Source organism: Ammospiza caudacuta, chromosome 18 (assembly GCF_027887145.1).
Source record: "Ammospiza caudacuta isolate bAmmCau1 chromosome 18, bAmmCau1.pri, whole genome shotgun sequence".
NCBI classification, from domain to species: domain Eukaryota; kingdom Metazoa; phylum Chordata; class Aves; order Passeriformes; family Passerellidae; genus Ammospiza; species Ammospiza caudacuta.
In genome coordinates this window covers 8018558-8038077 of record NC_080610.1, presented here as the reverse complement: position 1 = coordinate 8038077, position 19520 = coordinate 8018558, and the positions used below count along the sequence as shown (strand labels likewise).

Genomic DNA, 19520 nt, shown 5'->3' with positions numbered 1-19520 from the left:
TTGTAGTTTGGTACTGATTGACTTCTTCAAGAAGGGTAATAGTTGTTTTTCTTCTTAGAGGCTGTATTGCAGTGTAAACAAACACTGCTCCTTCTGTTTCTTCTCACACAGGAATTTGTCATAGATGAGAAAATGAGAATCATATCAGGATTCCTTAGACATGCATAGTATGTGTCAGTGAGTTTCTATTTGTGAAATCATTGCAAATGAACCTAAACATTTGAGACCTGAATCACAATGAGAAGGAAGAATCCTTATGATGTGGTTATGTATGTGTTGGCAGAAACTTTTTCCCAGGTTATAATGTCTCACTTTGAGTTTGTTTATCATTGTTTCCTGCATTTATTGGCAGAGAGAGCACACCTTAAGGGGAGTGCAAGTGAATAATTTCTGGTGTGGACAAATGCATAAATCATCCACAGCTGCTCCTCCATTTTCTTTTTCCACTGGAATGCAGGGTTCAGTGGAATATTTTAGAGGATGTTCTTCCAGGTGCATGTTCATGGTTGTCAAGAGAAGCAATTCATCTGCATCTAGATTTTCTACATCAAAGACTGTTTCAAATGGGCAAGAGAGAGTATTCTTCTGTCCTTTAATATTCTGGGATGTGTGTGCCTACTTGCTTTGATTACACTTACATGAAAAGTAACAGCAGTGCAGCATACAGCTTTTAATGAGAGGGCTTAGAGACAGATTAGGGAGTGTATGTGACCAAGGAATAGATCACAAATGCCCTCTTTTTTGGGACAGTGTTAAAATAAATAATTTTTTTTTAAAAGTAAGGAGAAGTAAAAAGACAGAGATAAGGATGAGCTCTACACATGTTGGGGAGTTGGATTGTCAGCTTATGACGTGGGTGGGCATAGCTGCAAACTTGCTTAGAATGCAGTGAAACCTTAAGGAATGAGCAGTGACCTGGCTGGACTCTTTACAGACATTTCCCTGGAACTGCTAAGCATGTCTCTGGCTTTATTAGATCTTTGTAATTTACTACAAAATCCGTGTGTGACGTTAACATTTCCCCTCTGCAGAATTACAGAGCTCAAAATAGACCTTGGGAACCATGGGATGGTGCCTCTGCACACAGCAGGGCCAGCTGTGGGAGGGGCTGGTTTGCTCTCCCCTGCAGTATCTCTGTGGTTCACTGGATTTTCCTTCCTCTCAGTAGCACTGGAGATTTCTGCAGATGTCTTGGCAGCAGTACTCCTTGCCTGTCTATACCCATGGACGTACAAATAAATGGTGATAATAGAATTTCTGCAGAGTGATGAATTAAACTGCACTGGAAGCATTAAGCCCCTTTGGCTCAGTGCATGAGCAGCCTTAACTACAGTTTCATCAGAGCAAATGTGGGCAACAGATGGAGAATTATCACTGCACTGGGGATTTGTTTCCTTCAGTAGGAGCTAGAGCAGAAAGTCTGCTTCAGAAGGATGGCATTTGTATGTTTCTAATGCTTATATAGTATCTTTGGTAGATTAATTCTAAAATCTAATATCCTTTTCTCTTGCTTTTTCCTCTGCAAACAGGCTCACTATTCCACTGGAGCTGTAAGTGCTTCCTTCACCTCCACTGCAATGGTGCCTGAAACTACCCACGAAGCAGGTACCAGAACTACCTACCTGCAAACCATTGATTTATTTCTGAGTTTCAAAGTGTGCTCCTTAGCACATACACGTTTATGAGGACTGAAAGAATGCATTGGTAACTGGTCAGTGCTGATGCTATGGAAATGTATTCCCTGACTAGATATATCCTTACTTTCCAGTGAGGTTGTTGTGAAAATACTGGAGCAATTATGACCAAGCTTTAGATTTGAATGACAGTTACTTCTTTTGAACCAAAATTAATGAGATATTTTCTATGTCCAGGGATGACAAATTGAAAATCCCCTTTTCTAAGTTAGGAATGAAATATAATCTCTCCTCAGATACCATGCAAAACCTTGCCCACCTTTTTGGCCTACTCCAGTATTAGTTAGAACAGCAAATTTTGTGATGGTAACTTTTAGTTTACTGCTTTTCATACAAAAATACATTTTAATACAATAAAGTTTTATTTTATTCTCCAGTCTAAACACAAATGTGTAAGATTTATTAAGTTTGGATATTGATTAAATAGCTGAGTCATTAGTATTTCCAGTTGAGAAAGCTGAGCACTAAAATTTAGATGGCAAACACTTAGGCAAAGATTGAACACATTGCTAAAACTATGTTTACTAAATTCATTTCCTTTACTTGATAAGTTACAGTGATTTGAAGGTGACTGAGTGCAGAAAATATCTGACTAACTGGACATTTTGACAAAATGGGAATGAAACATCATAGATTGATCCTTTGGTTTGACTTACCAGTAATGTCCCCAGTAACAGCCTCAGTTGTTTTCAGAGCTGAGTAGGTCTCTGTATGTCAGCACTTTGTGGTTGACTGATGACTACCTGCTTGGCTTCCAGGATTGACAAGAAGCAGTCTGGGTTCAAAGTAATGTTTGTGGTTGGTAGGCATTGCTTGAAAATTATAGTTTGTAATACTGAATGCTTCTGGGATTTAAAATATACATTATTTGGTTGGTTCTCAAAGAGTTGGTGGCTTACTATAATGGAAAGTGTTTTGCACAGAGATTAATGCAAGGTTATCATAGATGAATTGCAGACTAGGATCCCTCAGGACCCAGTGCCACAGGAGAAGAGGTCAGACAGTTGGTTCTATGAATTGTTTACTGATGATTTCTAAGGATCAATGAGCAGGCTTCCAGAGAGCTAATTACTGTCTTCTGCTCTGATGTAGCTGCTATTGAAGAAGATGTTGTGAGATACCAGTATGTGAAGAAGAAGGGATATGTGCGACTTCACACTAATAAAGGAGACCTCAACTTGGAGCTGCACTGTGACATGGTACTGTGCCCCACAAGATGAATTTCTGGAGATAACAACCAGAATTGGAGCTGGCAGTGGAAATGTGTATATATATCTATATATATACATATAAAAATTAATTAACTATATATATTTACACTGTATGTGTAATGTTCTCTGTGAGTAGTCCCATCATTTTAGTGGACTACCTACAATATGCCAAAGTACCTGTTTAGAACTGCAAAGGGTCAGGATTAATGACCCAAAAAATGACCAGGAAGGAAGACAGCAAAGAGAAGGCAGAGCACAGTGAAAAGGGAATAATCCAAGGTTACACAGCAGCTTACTGACAGAACCAGGAAAAGAACCTCACTGAAACCAGGAACAGTCTGTCAGTCTGAGCCCATGATCCCCAGAAATGGTTAGATTTGTTTCTAAAGCCTAAGCTTTATAGATCAAACTTAAATTAAAACCTTAGAATATATTTTTGCTCCTGTTGTCCGAATTCTTAAAGTTCAAGTTTTCAAGCACCTTCCTTTTCCCTTTAAGAGAAGATGATTTTAAAGAACAACATACTGGAGTTTTTTATAGTCTGTACAGTCAGATTCTGGGGGAAATCAGTGGCTCTTAAAATAATAAACATGGCAAGACTTCTGATAGATGAATGAGTTGTGGCTACAGTGATGTCTCAGACGTCACTGCTTGGGTAGTGTGTTTGCTTATTTATTTGTACAGCCACTGCTATAAAAGGAAAAAGGTTTTCAAAGCTTTGATGGTTTACTGAGATTTTTGTCTCAGGATATTATAGGCCTGAAAATTGATATTTTAAAAAGTTGAAGGATGTGGATATTTTAAAAAAGATGAAGAATAGGGATTTAAATGGTAAAACTTGTGTTTCTTCTGAGCCTCACAAAACATAAAGGCAGTGGTGCTGGGTAGGAGCTGGGGTGCCTGGTGTGAAATCCAGATGTACTGGGAGAATGCATCCATTTTTGTGTGCAAGGAAGAAAAAGGAGCAAACAGCATAAGTCTTCTGGCTTTCCCTTCTCTTCCTTTCTCTCACATGAGTAAGAAGCAAGATATGTGAAAACATCTCAGGCTGATCTATGCAAACAGCATGAGAATTTCCACAGCAGTGTATCCTGTTAGTAACTCTGTAGGTCTCTGTTATCCCTACAGGTGTTTTCCATGCTATGAAATAGTAACACTGTAATAAGGCAAAAAGCAGAGGATGTGAGTACAGCAATATTTAGGGGAAGCAGCAGAACAAGCAGATTGCATTGAATCATTTGTTTTGCCATATGTTCTCAAACTGGCTCCTGGCTAAAGCAGGCTGACTGCAGCTATTCTTATCAGCGTGGGCTCTTTGGCCACATGTGTGACCAGTGTCACTCAGTCCTGAGGACCCAGGCTCAATTGCTCATTATAAACTTCCTGGATGATATCCATTATGTTTCCTTTTTTTCCAGATAAATTCCTATTCATCCACCTTTCACACACAAAAGCTTCTTCATGTACACCCTGCAAGTGTGTGCAGTTTTACACAAGCAGACATGCTCCAGTGCTGGCCTCCAGCCATCTGTTCCTTGTGTCCATTAAATCTGCGTGAATTCAGCAGACCTTTGGCACTGCAGAGAGGAAAAAGATATATATTTAGAATAAATAAGAAAAGCTTGCTGCTGTAGGGAGGTTTTCACAACATCCACCTTAGGTCATCATCCTAGGTCTGTGAAATCAGCTCTTTCCTGGAGGCTCTTGTTTTTCTCCCTTTACTAAATAAGGAGATTGTGCTTCTAACTTTGGTCTTCCTGAATCACACTGAGGTCAGCTCAGTGCAGACAGAGCAAACACCTTGCAAACACATACCACGTACATAGGTCACAAACATATACACAAATCAGCTACAATGAGTCTATTGAGACTGCAAAGATCAAAACAAATGTAAGTATTGTTAAGCACTTCCAGTTCACCATGCTTGTGAATATGTGTGGCAATAGTCTTAATTAATCATATGTCAAGTTTTTATCAGCTTTTCTGCCTTATCCAGTGCACATAGGTTGGACCATTCCTGGAAGCTATTTGGAGCTGGTTTATATACAGAATTTGGTTTTCCTGTCAAAGTGTATAGTGTGGGTAAGGTCCTTGAATGCAGTTAGGGGGAACGGAGTTGTACCAAAATGCTCTCTCAAATTAAACTGCACAGGGTTTTTTTAATTGCTGAGGGATATCCTGTGCATATCATTATGGAAGCCACCCTGGCAGTGATCATAATTTCACAGTAGTTCCAATATATGATTGTGAAATGTTTAAGGAAGCTTGAGGATGAAGTTGCTATATAAATATGACAGATAAATACCTGTGTCCGGAGTTAGGATTTGCAACATTTAAATTACATTTTAAAATAGCCTCATGGTTTAGGTTTCAATACATACTTTGAGGTGAAATGTCCTCACTGAAATAGAGAGCACAAGTGACATACTTGCTCCCTTAGATGATATGTGTACTGAGTCTTCAATTGGATTTTCATGCCTCTTGTCTGTATTTAAGCAAAATGTTCTTGCAGTTTTGCTGTCAGCACTCTGCACTGCTTCTGAAATCTGCCCAGTATCTCCAGTATCTATTGCCTTCAACACTTTCCTGGGTGCTCACTCCCTGTCCCTTCGCAGCTCTTTCCTTTCTTTCCCATTTTTTTGAGCTATTTGCCAGTATGGATTGTTTGTAGCTCAGTCTATATGTGAATGTGGAAACCTTTGTTTAAAAATAAATATAGAGTTCTTCATATACTGGTACTTTAAGGTGCCAGTCAATAAGATTGATAGTGATGAAATTCTTCCTAGCACCAAAAACCTAATCAAGAAATGTTTTGTATTGATCCAGGGCAGGAAATCAGTGTTGCAGTGTGATTGAAGTCATCAGTTACTTTGTGACAAGATTCAGAAAGAGCATGAAATAGGACTAGAATCCAGATAATTTCAGTGTTTGAAATCACTTGTTCAGAGCACCAGAAAACTTCACTCAGGTTCCAGAAGGATGGTGTGTGGTTTCAATCATTGACCTGAAAAAAGGCAATAAAAAGGCTTTGAAAGATAAGCTGGGTTTTTTCCCACCCTTTTGAATTTGTGCCTCAGATGAGCAAAGGTGCTGTTCTTTCTTGGGATAAAAGCAGTGTGCCTACTGCATTTTTTGGTCATTTGTTTTTCTCCCAATCCTCCTATTCAGATACAGTATGTTCCTCCTGATGGGGACTAATCAGGTGGCCATTTGTAGGGATGTTTTCCAGGAAGTTGAGTTCAGCTGCACATAAACATTTGTTGTATGCATTAATTGGATAAAAATTTACAAAAATTCTACTTGCCAGAAGTAATTCTGGCAAGTACAGAAGATTTAACGACATCCAACAAGTGTTATTCTTTCAGTTCTAGTCCCATGCATGTCAAACACATAAATTCTGAAGAAATAACTGATGAAAGGCAATGATTATCACTGAATTTCTTGTATTTTATTTACTGTGATTTTTCTGGTCTCCTCAAGTTCTTTCAGTTGCTTTAATCAAGTTGCTGCTGGGAACAACTGCATATTATCCATGTGAATTCTGCTGCATTAGTCACTATAGTGATGGAGTTTTACCTTGTAGGTGGTGGAACAGCCATTTTTAAATACATATATATATACATATAAATAAATATGTAAATGCAATGCTCCAGAAGACCCTGTCAAAATGATGAACACGTGGTTTGATGTTCTATCTCCCTTCTCTGCTGGGTGTGTCTTCTGCCTACAAGTGGTCACTGGGTGATGATCTGATGGTTTAGCACATGCCAAGAGCTGTAATCAAATACTAATCTGTAGCTGCCATGGCAGGTTTTATAAATTCACCTCTCTCTCTCAGGTTTAGTACTTTAAGGTTTAAGGGCAAGATGGCAAAACAAAGAAGAATGTGAGATGGATTTCAAAGCTCCATCTGACGCTCCACAAATGCTGTTTGAGGTTTTAGGGCCTGGCAAACTCTGTTTAATGATGATGTCTTGGCATAGCTTTCCCAAGAGGCTGTTACTCTACAAACATTGATGTTTTAATCTTTTTAGGCCCTCTGACCTGTTAAATATGCCTGTGATCTATAACTGTGTAATCCAGCCCCTGTTCTTTGAAATCACCTCTCCTTTTGTGTGAGGGACTGTTCTGAAGATCAGAAGCCTGTAAACTTCTTATCCATTTCCACTGGCAAAGAAGTGAGTTGCTGAAAAAATCCTTTGACCTCCTGGCATGATGAGGTTTTCCAGTCTTCCTGAATCTCTCATTTTCTTTCTGATTTAAACCTTCATTCTATTTGCTTTCTGTCAACATGGTACTGTCTGGGAAATAAGTGGCTGATGTTTTACCAGTATCTGTTCATTTGGTAATAGGATTGGAGATATGAAATACAGTGGTCTTGGCATGGTTGTAATGGCTTATTTATTATTTTTTCTTCAAAATAGGCCATTATAGGAAGAGCTGCAACTCTCAACTTTGAGAGTTCTTGTCAACAGAAACTAAGAACAAACAAAGCTGTGTTTTTCCAGTAGAAGAGCTGGATGTGTTTTTAAAAAATGTTTGTTAGAGAGGATGTTGTTACTTCTTGGTGTGTTTTTTCCTCCAAGTGGTACAATAGCAGACAGATCTATTGCTCTCTGGGGCTGAGAGTAGGATGGCTCTGCACAGCCATCTTGATGAGCAGGACACTTCTAGGTTGTTCTGAGTGATTGGAAGCTGATATTTTAATAGTTTTAACTTTGAGGGCATAACACCCTGTCCTGGTTTAACTCCAGTCAGCAACTAATCCCCACACAGCCACTCACTCACTCCCTGACCCGTGGGGTGGGGGAGAGGATCAGAAAAGGGGAAAACTTGTGGGCTGAGGTAAAGGCAGTTTAACAGGTAAAGCAAGAGCTGCACACACGAGCAGAGCAAAATAAGGAATTAATTCAGCACTTCCCAAGGGCAAGCAGGTGTTCAGCCATCCCCAGGAAAGCTGAGCTCCATCACCATAATGTTTACTTGGGAAGACAAACATCATCCTTTTAAGTGTCCCCCCTTCCTCCTTATTCCCACAACTTTATATGCTGAGCCACCTCTCCCTGAAGCTGTCCCTGCTGCCCTGGGCTGTCTGTGTGTTTTCCTGGAAGCCTTTGGCACTGAGTCATTGGTGGAAAGGCATTTTGCTCATTTGGACCCTTTCTGCCTTCCCAGCTGCCCTGGCAAGCTGGATCTGGGAAGGGAATTGGTGTTATTGGATCATGCCCCTTATTTCTGACATTTTCAGACATGAAGTGCAGCCATCCCATGGCAGCTGTGCCTGCCATGAGTGATCCCAAACCCAAGGATGGGGTGGGTGTTCTGGAGTTACACAGCTGCTGCTCTTCATCTTTCTCTGACATGTTTCTTGTTTGTACCTTGGCTGCTCTGATGAGAGCAGGGTGACCTTGGGAGGTTGACAGCTACCAGAGCTTCTCTGTCTAGTGTGGAAATTGTTACAGGTTGCATCTTCTGAAAAGGTGGAATTTATGTGCAGGCAGCTGCAGATGGATGAAATGCCAGGGAGCCACTGTGGGAACTGTTTTACTCCAAGTTTTAAGCTGCTGGAGGTTACTTGAGCAATTAAAGTTTCATCCTCATTTAGACTGTACCCATTTGTGCTGTCCTGTTTACAGTCCATCCTCATCAGCACCCAGCCCTGCACTGTGCTCTCTGACAAGCTCCTTGACCCTTGTGTGATGACAAATTTGGAGGGGGCAGTGAGGTGGGGAGAGGATTGTTTTCTTTTCTACCACTGCAGTAAATGTAAGTTGGAGGAAAAGTAGTAGCTGTGGCTGACTCTGCCTCTGGAGATCTAGTAGTTAACATTGACAAATTAGATGAGTGAATTAGATGCCTTGTTTAATTTGAGATGTGCTCAGCTAAACTGATTGATTGTCCCTGTGTTTGCAAGAATGTGAGAACTAAAACTGAAGTGTGTAATCTTTTTACTGGCATCTTGTCTAAGCTGAGCATCTTGCTTAGACTTCAGAAAAGTTTTCAGTAACATCGTGAACATCAATGTTGTGGAAGAAATGCCTTTTAAAAGTGAAATTTAGCTATCTGCTGAAGTCTTTGCTAAATAGCTGATTAAATTACAGTGACTTTCTGCGTAATGAGAATGCATTAATTCTGCTCTTTGTTCTAAGCAAACTTGGAGGCTTTGAGGTAGCAAAATAGGCAAATGTTTGCTATCAAGTCAGCAATCTATTTCCCAAGGCATAGTTAACTTGTTCTGATTCTTTTTTATTATCAGTAGGAGTCTGGCTGAGTGTTTTACCCCACAGTGCCCCAATGCTTTCATGTCTCCCAGTGCTCACTCTCTGGAACTGTGCTCTTCTGATCACGGATCACAAATTGCCTGAACACATTTGCTCGTGGTATAACCAGTTGAGAATTGTGTCCCTTAGATGAACTGTGGCTTTCTTGAACTGAACCACCACAGGCAGCTGTTGTTTGCCACCATCACCTGTCACTGGCTCAGTCCCTCTCTCACTCTGGGGAACTGTTAGCAGGAAAGTGGAGCTGGCAGGGAGTGGTGTTTAGGTCTGGAGTAAATGTTTCTCCTGTGGGAAATGTCATGGGCTTCCCACTGTGAAATTCTTCCCATGCTCTTGCACCAGGCTTTGTGGAGTTTTGGGTTTTCTTGTCCCTGTTCCTGTGAAACAAAGGGAATGTGCTCATAGTTCATTGGTGCAAAGTGAAACGTGGTGGTTTAAATGGCCTTCCAGAACAGTATTGGACACTGAAACACTTACGTATTTCTTTCCATGGCTTGGAGGAGGGAACAGACATTTGCACCTGAATCACCAGGTGGTGATTCCTGAAATTGTACTATTACATTTAGCTCTGACTAAGCCATAAATAAAACCAAGCTTTTATTGCTAAATTCTCTTCTGGTAGGCTGAGTACTACAAATTGAAAGGTAGGGGGGAAACTGAGTTTAAACCTTACCAAATCACCTTGTTATGGGCTCACACATTAGAAGAGTTGCTGAATGAACAATTACAAGGTAAAAAATGCTCTCTGTAAAAGTACATAAATGGATTAAAGCAAAGCAAAATCCACCTTGCATTTTAAAGGAGATCTATGTTAAGAAAATGGAAATCATTGTTTGAAGCTTTAGAAATTTCCATCACTAGTTCATGCCTCTTAGTAGCAGAATTCTGGCATTTGTGTGATAAGATGAAGGCTGTAGAATGCAATTTTAATTTGAGAGAAGTGAGCTTTTCATTATTTTCTGCTTTGAAACATAGGGTTAATGAGCATATAGCAAGGCTCTGTGGTTTAGTGCCACTACTACGGTTCATCCAATTTAGAGAGAAAAAAAGAAATAAAAGGGAAGTGAAATTAACACAAGAAAATTATACAGATGTGCGAATGACAGCTTCTGAATGCTTAGTGTGAAATTTCCCTTCAAGGTTCATGCACATCCTCCAGGGATGGAGCATTTTGAAATGATTAGCTCTTCACATAGTAAAGCTTTTTTCCTTGCAGTCATGGCAACAACTCAGGAGCTCTTCCCTCTTTTCCCATCTCCCGCACCTTGGCAACAGGAGTGCTGCAGGTTTTCATCTCCTCCTGTTTGGCTCTTCGCTGCCCAGTAGAGATTCTGAGTTAAGGTAACTTTTACAAATGTAATGAACCATTGTGACTAATGAGAAAGGACAGCTGCAGACTGGGAAATCAGATAGGGACCTGGCTTGGTTGGTCCCACCCTTCAGGTCTCGGGATGCAGCAGGAGAGATGAATTTTACCTGGCATGGAGCCACCCTTGCTGGCAAAATGGAAACTGAAATTGGCTCGAATAAAATCTGCATTTATCCTAGGAGTTTGTAGTAAGCACTCAGGTTTTTTTTCTGTTTTGCTTTGGTTTTCTAAATTGTATATTCCTTTCTTCAGTGTTTTCTGAGTATAATTATTTCACAGTCTCCTGTCACTGCTATTTTTGCAGGGTCATTCTTTGTAGCAATCTCTCATTAACTCTGAAATTTGTCTGGGCATAGTAACTGGTAGAGTGCTGGTGTTTCCACACTACTAAGTGTGTTCGCTATATGGAGACTTAAACCTACTTAGAAAACCATTGGGCTGTGGCCCCATTAAATATGTATATCTGTGAGCCAAGCAAAGCATTTGTGGCATCTTCTGGGATAAGTACTCTTCTGGATTCCTGTCTCAAAGCATTTATTAAATTTTTACTGCTTGTCTTGGGTGTGAATTTTCAGCAGTTGAAAGACAGTTATCTGGCATCTACGGAATAAATAGGGAGCACAGTTGGAGCAGGTGACTCATTTTTGGTATAAATAAAATTTTTCTTCTTACTATTTGTCATTTGGAAAGAGAAGTGTCTTTAGCTGAAGGACATCATAGAGACACTGCAGTCACTTACATGGTCCCAACTTGACCTAAGAAAAGGAGGATTTCTCAGGGCTCTCCTACCACATTCTTTGGTCAGAAAAGCCTTTCACAATTTTTAAATTTTCCTCTTTAGGATTGTCACTGCATCATTCTGAGAAGATATTGCAGTAGATTTGAAACCATGTTTTCTGTCAGTGGATTTCAGATCAGGTCAACATGGTTGCATTTTTCCCTAGACTTCCTTACATATAGGTCAAAGTCATAGTCAGTAGAATAAAATAATTTCAGTCATTTCCTGCTTAATATAAAAGGGATAAAGAGGGAAAAACTAGCTGTTGCTGTTGAGGCCAGTTTAAAACAAAACCAGCCAGAACTAAAAAGAGAACCTGGAGCACACAGTCAGTGGTGAGAGAACAAGACACCAGGGTCACCTCCTGCATTTCCAGGTGCCTTGACCATCCCCTCCTCCTTCAGAAATGGTGTGAGAAAAGTGCTGTGCAGGAAATTCCTGAAGAAGGAGACAGCTTTGCATTCAGGGAATGGGAGTCTGACATCTGCCACAAGATCTTATATCAAATAACAAAGTCAGGTTTGTTTATGTGTATTTATATGTCATCAGTCTTTGTAGTTGAAACAAAGACTTCAAAGACTGGCCTTGTTTGTGTGGTCAGTGCAGGACACAACTTCATTACTGAGGATCTGCACCTTCCCCATCAACCTCGAGCATTTTCTCCTGCTTTGGACAGGATGCTGCTTTAAAAAATCCCTGAAATGTGCTTGGCAGTGTGAGATTTGGCAAGAACATTAACTGCTTTGAATAAATCAGATAATCTGAGCCAGATATTCTAGATTTACTGCATGACTGAAACTGGGGTTTATTACTGATTGAATGCAAACCTCCTTATTTGTGTCTGTTAAAAAGCACTATACAAGGTAGTGGTAATGTTGCTAAGGAACTGTTTACCTGCCAAATGTATCTCTGTGATGCATGAGGTGACCATGGGAACCAATTTGGTGGCAATTATTTAAAGAAAACCTTGCAGTGAAATGACTATTGCATGTATACTAAATATTTCTGAAGTTGCATTTAAAAAGCTTATTTCTGGGAAAGGGTATAATAGCTAAAAATCCATTTAGAGAGAAGGGTCAGCACAGGTCCTGCATAAAAAATACATTACTGGAGACAGATTTTTGATGTATATTTTACAAATCATGTTTTGAAAATAAATAGGAAATCTGGTTTGGGTTATCAGCTTTGTGCAAATTTAGATTATTTGGTGTCCATTCCTAGGGGACTCAGTCTTTTGCCTGGTTTCATTTTTTGTGAAAAATTAATTACAGGTTGCTGTATTCCCCCTCGAGAACTTATTAACTATGTCTCTCTCTCCAAAGAGTGCTTGGCTCTCATGACATAAAGTGCCCTGGGCTAAAAGCTGCTGATTCCATTTCTGATTCATAAAGAAATTTTTAAACTTATTTTTATCCTTACTGACATGTTCCACAAGTAATAACTAATAGCAAAATGCTAGGATCAATGCTGTTATGATATTGTCTTATAAAGGACACCTCTGCTTCACAAGTGATTCCTCAGGGGTTGAATTTTACTAGAAAGATTAAGTACAAAGATTATTTTAAAGCATATATGTTGAATTTAAAGCAAAAAATATCACATTTACTATAAACATTGAAACTGTAGGAGAACCTCCTGTTGCTTGATACAGTTTTATGGAATATAGTTATATACTTATGAGTTGCCCTCAAGATGCCACCAAAGTACATGCCTTGGTGACATTCTACCATAAAACCATTGTGGTACCATTACCATTTTACTCAGTAATGAATTCTGTAGGAAATCTGAAAGAATGGCTGGTGTAAGATTAGAATTTGCTAATTTTTTCACTTGTGGCCCAGCTGACAACTGTCATCTGAGTAGAGTAATTAAGGAGGAATCAATATTGAGAATTTATAATGACAAGTAAAGTTTGTTTGGAAAATTAAGAGACATTTCAGTGTAAATAAGGAGGAGTGAGAGGGATTGTGTTTCAGATGAGAAAATACAGAAAATTGAAGCTCTGTAGGGTTCTGGATGAATACTTGTATGGACTGGCTTTTCAAGAGATACAGATTATTTCATCCTTAAATTGTTATAATCAGGCTGGCCTTGGTGTTTTTTTTTTTGCTTTTAAGTCAGTTCAGGTTGCATAGCTCAGTCTCTGTCCCTCAGCAGCTCCCAGACCAGGAGTGAAGTCACAGCAGTGCGAAGTGAATTGGTGCCTTTCACAAAGACAGGTCTGGGTGTGCTCACCTACAGCCCCTGCAGCTCATGCTGGGCTTTACTTGCCACCACATCCAGCAATAAGGATATTTTTAAGGCCTCTAAGAACTCAGTTAGATGTATTCTTTTGTAAAACTGAAATAGATTTATGCACATAATCCACAGTGGAGTTGGAAAACATGTCCAAGTATAGAAAACAGCTGTTTCTGTACTTGTGTTTGTTTGTCTGAAGGTATTATAGTATTGCAGAGAAGAGAATCCATGCAATTACAGTGGAAGGATGATGAGGTGGAAAGTAAAGTTTTTCAGAAGGTACTGTTTGAATATCATGACTCATAAATTCACTAAATTACTTTAATTTGCACTGTAAAAGTGAATTAGAAGTTGGGAATATATTTAGCATCTTAAATTTTTATTTAGAGCTTTGAAAACAGTTTGGTTTTGTTTTTTTATTTTTCCTGTGTTCCAGTGAGTTGGGTCAGTCCCATTGTTACTTCCAAGTGGTAAAGAGGACCAAATGCTTCTCTCCCAGTTAGTTTCAATGTGCTCACTTTGAAATAGTGGAGCAGAGAGGTCAGGTTCATTCTGACTCTGCTAAATTACCATTTTTCAGTGCTAGAAACCCCCTTTGGAACAGGGCTGTGATGCACTGCTGGAACTCAGTGACTTGCAAGTCTCTGAGCTTACCTGGGTTCACCATCAAGATGTCAGCTGGGAACTCAGGTTATCTGAGCTAATGTTCAGCACTTCTTAGTGCTAATTGGAAGGTCTGGGTTTAATTTATTTAACACAGTGTGTGTCTCTCTAGTGTACCTTAAAAGAAGCTTTATTACAGACTTTTTCCTGTAGACAGAGCCTCCATCCTCTTCTAGTCCTGCATGTTTGTTCCTTTTTGAGGCACAAGTGAGAAGTGATTCTTGTAACCACTGTAATGATTGTTTAAAGGTTGTGCTTAATTAAAACTTGCTGTTGTCTTTCAGACACCCCGAACATGTGAAAACTTCATCAAGCTGTGCAAGAAGAACTATTACGATGGAACAATTTTTCACCGATCAATTCGGAATTTTGTGGTGAGTATTAAAAAACTCCTGTGTAATGCACAATATATGATGTACTCAAAATATCCCATATATTTAACTTACCTCAGGTTTAGGTGGTTCCATGCATGACAACTTGCAATAGAAGCGTATCAAATATACCATCAGAATGAGGGTTGTCCTTACCTGTACCATGTGTATTTCTGGGTGTTACTGACAATTGTCTGACTAACATTGTCACTCAGAACATCACTGCATTCAGCACTGCATTTGCTGCCATTCCAGACAAAGCCTTGAAGAGTCATTGCCTTGGCTCTTGTTATCTTCCCCAAGATGTGGGTGGGTGGTTAATGAACAGAAGGAGAGAGAGGGAAATGCATATTTGGATAAGTAATACTGTGGCCTGTTGAAATCTCATTCAGATGAAACTTTAGCAAGCATCTGAATTTCTGTTTCAGGTTGTGGTACTTGGATATTATCAGGTTATCCTTTCCTAGTGTGCTCCAGCACTGGGTGCCCAGGTTTCTTGTAAAGGAGTTAAAGAGCACCTTGTGTTCCTGAACTGTGTCTTTAGTAGTCAAAGATCTTTATTTACAGAGTTACAGTCCAGGCAGCTTAGGATATTGTAGCTGCCCTGTAACTTCCTTTCAGAAGAATGAACAACCTGATCCTGAAGGCAGAGCACATCTCACAGGGAACATTACTGGATGTTACATTCTGTCCTGTCATCCTACAAAAAGCTTTTTTTCTTTTGACGGCACTGTGTATCTCAGTTCATAGTTAAGCTCACAACTACAATTGTGCTTGTGTGCTATTACTTTGAAACTGATCATGTCATGTTCCCTCCACTGGCATTAAGGCATTAAATATTATTTCTGTAGATCCTGCATGTACAGTAATTAATACACTGTTTTGTTACTCAAAGATTGGTTTCACATGAGGATTTTTTCTGCTGGAGGTAGTGAGTGGATACAGATTCAAATACAAAAAATATTCCATATTCCCCCTTTTCTTGCCTTCCCATTATGTGGAGGGTTGGTAGCAAAATGTAAAGCCTTTCCAGTTCCAAAAGCAGTGCATCATCAGTTAAAAAGCAGGTTCTGATTCAGCACATAATAAAAAGGATGATCTGGTTAACCCATTTGAGATTAGTTATTTTCCCTATTTACCTATAAAAGACCTATTATTTTTATGAAACTGCCATTCTGCTTATGGATAAGCAAGGTCAGGGATGACAGCCACCAAATAAGATAGTAAGCTCCAAATAAGAAGTAATGGTTTCCTTGTTGCTGACTCGTCAACATGACACAATATAGAAGGCAGAAAATTGAGCACCATTGGCTTTTATGGTTTGTATTTAATGTCTTTCACATAGATGCATATGTAACACTGATTTAATTTTAATTCTACAGATCCAAGGAGGTGATCCGACTGGAACAGGAACAGGTAAGGTTGAGTTTGAATCAAGTAAGTTGTTCTCACTTCATGGGCTGTGTTGTTACATTTACTTCCAGACAATTTAAAATTAAAATTCGCTAAATGATGGTAAGTGGGACATTGTGTTTACTTTAAAACAGAGGTTTTCTTGATATATTTTTATGACCATGTTGACTATGTTCAAAATTTCATCCGATATATTCTCAGTCTAAAGCTTGGGCACTCTTCCATGCAGAATTCTTGTGGGTTTTGCTTCCTTTTTCCTTCAGAAAATAAATAAATGAAAATTATAATGATTTTACAGCTGGTCTTCCAGGGCAAAGAATAAAGGAAGAAACACATTCATGCAAAGTTGCTTTCAAATTCAGTGTTAATGATATACTTGAGACCTGCCTTAAAATTGGTGATTGGCCAGACACCATCTGTTCTCCCAGCTAGTTGCCTTGTAATGCCCAAGCTGCTCTTTTTCTTACTTTTGGGGATCACGGCTACAAATTCTTCCTCCTCTTCTTTCTCCCTTGGTTGAAGATCTGGGAACAGTCATAGCAGGAATGGTCAGGGGGCAGAGCAGCTGAAGGGTGTCACAGCATTGCCCACCACAGGAGATAGGTCATGAAATACCTCTGGTCACTGCTGTAAATTTGCTCATTTTCCTCATGCACCTTCTATGTGCCCACTTGTGTCTGTCACCAGCATCCCCAGCTCCTCCCCTGCTTAAATACTTTAGCTCTATTTACTGTGTTAATTATGTTACTGTAAGTTGCCTCCTTTTCTTTAAGTGTATGTGATAATCAACAATTGCAGGATTTGAGACTAGTTAAAGGTTCAGTGTTTTGATGGCAAAAACCCATTAACAAGAACTGTTACCATCTATGCTTGGACTGTCAGATGTGATTTTATTTTTTTATACATAAAGTTTTGGTTCAAATCCCAAAAGACATAATTAGGAACATCTTTTGAAATGAGAAATTAAAGAGGTGTCAGGAGATGGGAGAGATTTAATAGGTTGACTCAAACACCTCTCACCCTTGCAGGGTGGAGTTCAGATCCTGCTGTGGAATGAAAATTAACTTGCTGGTGTCATCCCAGCTTCTATTTGTGCAAATGCAGAAGTGCTGTGAGACAGCAGAGTTAACAGAGGCAGAGGACTGGCATCACTGCTGCACTGAAGGGCAAGGCTCAGCTCCACTGCCTCTGCCAGTAGGAAGTGAAGTGCTAATAAGCACACAGGATGAAAAACCTCCTACATATATTCTTTCACTTAAAAAAAGGAGTCTAATGACCTCTAGTATTTTCCATCTTGTTTTCCTCCTTGTCATTCTTAATTAAAGATGAGGATATTGCAGGCGAGATGTCTCGCAAACATCTGTCAGGACTATTAAAGTTCTAATGAAATGAACAGTGTGCACTCAAATAGACATGAGTCTTGCAGATTTTTAGAGACTGGCTGCAATTATTGTAGAGTCCAAATGGTGCAAATGTCTTCTTTGCACCTGAATGGCTTTTATATTTTTAAGACAGTTGAATTTTATATGTCTTTACCTAATTGCTTATTGAATATTATAATATCACAAGGAAATCTAAATGGGGAGCCTGGTGGGCTGTAGATTGCTCTTGAACTGTCATGCTTTGTGTTTAATACTTCAGTGAAGCTGCTTAGACAGTTTACAGAGTGCAAGTAGTCTGTCAGGATTTGTTCCTGACTACTGGATAGATCCAGGGCACTTGACTGTGAGGCAGAAATTCCACTTGTGTGTCTGGAGCTGTAAGAAGGTGGCCAGACCTGAGGCTGGATGTTCCCTTGGCAGCAGGGCAGCCAGAGGAGGGTTCAGCTCAGCAGCACTGCTCTGGCAGGGCAGATGGACTGATGCTCTCCTGGGCTCCCATGCTGTAAAAATGTTGGTCCATTCGTTTGTGCATTATTCATGTGATCACAGGCATTCACTTTAGGAAAGCTTTGGAGCAAAGCACTGGGATTCAGTACTTTGTACCATTTTTGCCTGTGGCTTGTTTGTTATTTGCAGGATAAATTCCCTTTATTTATGTCTTCTGCTGGAAGGGATTTCAGTATTTTTTTGACTCACTGCTTCTTAGAAGGGGAAAAAAAAGATGCACCTTTGAAAGCTAAAAAAAGTCTGTAAGATTAAATGAGCTTTAGAATAAATAACTTGACTTCTGTAATATCAGAGAAGCATATGAGAACAGAACAGGGCTTTCTTCCCAGATATTTCAATTGGCAATAGGGAGGACTATTTGGAGGTTACCCTTTAAATGTCAATATTATAAACTGTTTCTATTAGAGCTTTTTGTAGGAATACTTCAGAGCAAAAAGAACATGCTTTGTTTCCTCATTCACACAGAACCTTCTGCTTGAACTGATGATTTCTAGCTAAGAGATTTGGCCTTTTTATTTTTTTCTTTTTCTGGAAAAAAAACCCTTTTCTTAACTGATACATGGAACATGCATTAAGCCTCCTCTATTTATTTAATTATTCCTGTTCATCAGGAACTTGAACAGACTTGTTTGAATATCTTCCCACCATTTGGTTTCTGTCATCTGACATTTATGCCATGTGTCAGGGTGTCAGGTTTAAGGTTGCAGCCCCCAGATGCTGAGATGATCACCCACTCCATTGCTAACTAAGCCCAGGACTGTTCATCTTCTGGGTGGATTTGGGCACAATTAGTACAACATGCCAGAAGGTGACTTGTCATACATACACAGACTGTAGCTGTGCTTTGGCTCACCCGGATTAACTGTGCTTGTGTTTTAAAACAGCTCACAGAGGTAAATGCCAGGCTGGTTGTCACTGACCATCCTCTCCCAAGGCTGCTCCAGCTGAGCTGTTCTCTCTGGAAGCACCCTGAGCTTTGTTGTTTGTTATTCAGCTCCCCAGTATCTCCTTCTTGAGTCTGTCCTGGACTGTCATAAAAGCAAATGTGACCCAGCAGACATGTGAAGGACAGCTAATTCTGGTACTCAGCAGTTAGCTTGGAATGGAGAAGGGTGGAAATTAGCATTGTGGCATCTGGGAGCTGAGATACCACCCTGAGAAAAGAGTGGGGAATAGAGTTTTACCTTAGCTCAGCTGTCAGACCTGCACTGCCAGAGCAGTCAGATACACAGTGCTGCAAGGATGACACTGATTTGGAGGACCAGACTCATTTTCCTAGAGCCTTCACCTTTCTCTTTCATAAGACTACTGGGAGAAATTTTATTGTGGTACAGCAGCTTATTTCTTCTCTAACAAAATAACCACCCATAGAGGCAGTATTCAGAGCAATAAGCTGAGTCATGGTCATTCTTTGTAATGATTAATTATTTGAAAATGAATTTTAGATTTGTGATGTATCTCTTTTCCTGCTGTTCATAACAAGTAAGTGGTTGAACACTGTGAGTAATTCTAACTCACGGTCGTGCAAGTGGAGCAGCTGCTCTGTATTTTCAGTGTTCCAAATAATAGAAGAAAATTTGCATGTAGAAAAAATAGGTTTAATATCCTAACCC

The 19520-nt window shown here is 39.7% G+C and overlaps 1 protein-coding gene across 1 annotated transcript in view; it reads left to right on the top strand.

Annotated features, from left to right (window-relative positions):
* The window catches only part of PPIL2 (peptidylprolyl isomerase like 2), a 68134-nt gene that overhangs the window by 27923 nt on the left and 20691 nt on the right, over window positions 1-19520 (top strand). The window contains exons 11-14 of the mRNA XM_058816574.1: window positions 1530-1605; window positions 2787-2893; window positions 14519-14608; window positions 15988-16021. Of these exons, the coding sequence (XP_058672557.1) occupies window positions 1530-1605; window positions 2787-2893; window positions 14519-14608; window positions 15988-16021 (307 nt within the window). The remainder of the gene's footprint in view (window positions 1-1529; window positions 1606-2786; window positions 2894-14518; window positions 14609-15987; window positions 16022-19520) is intronic.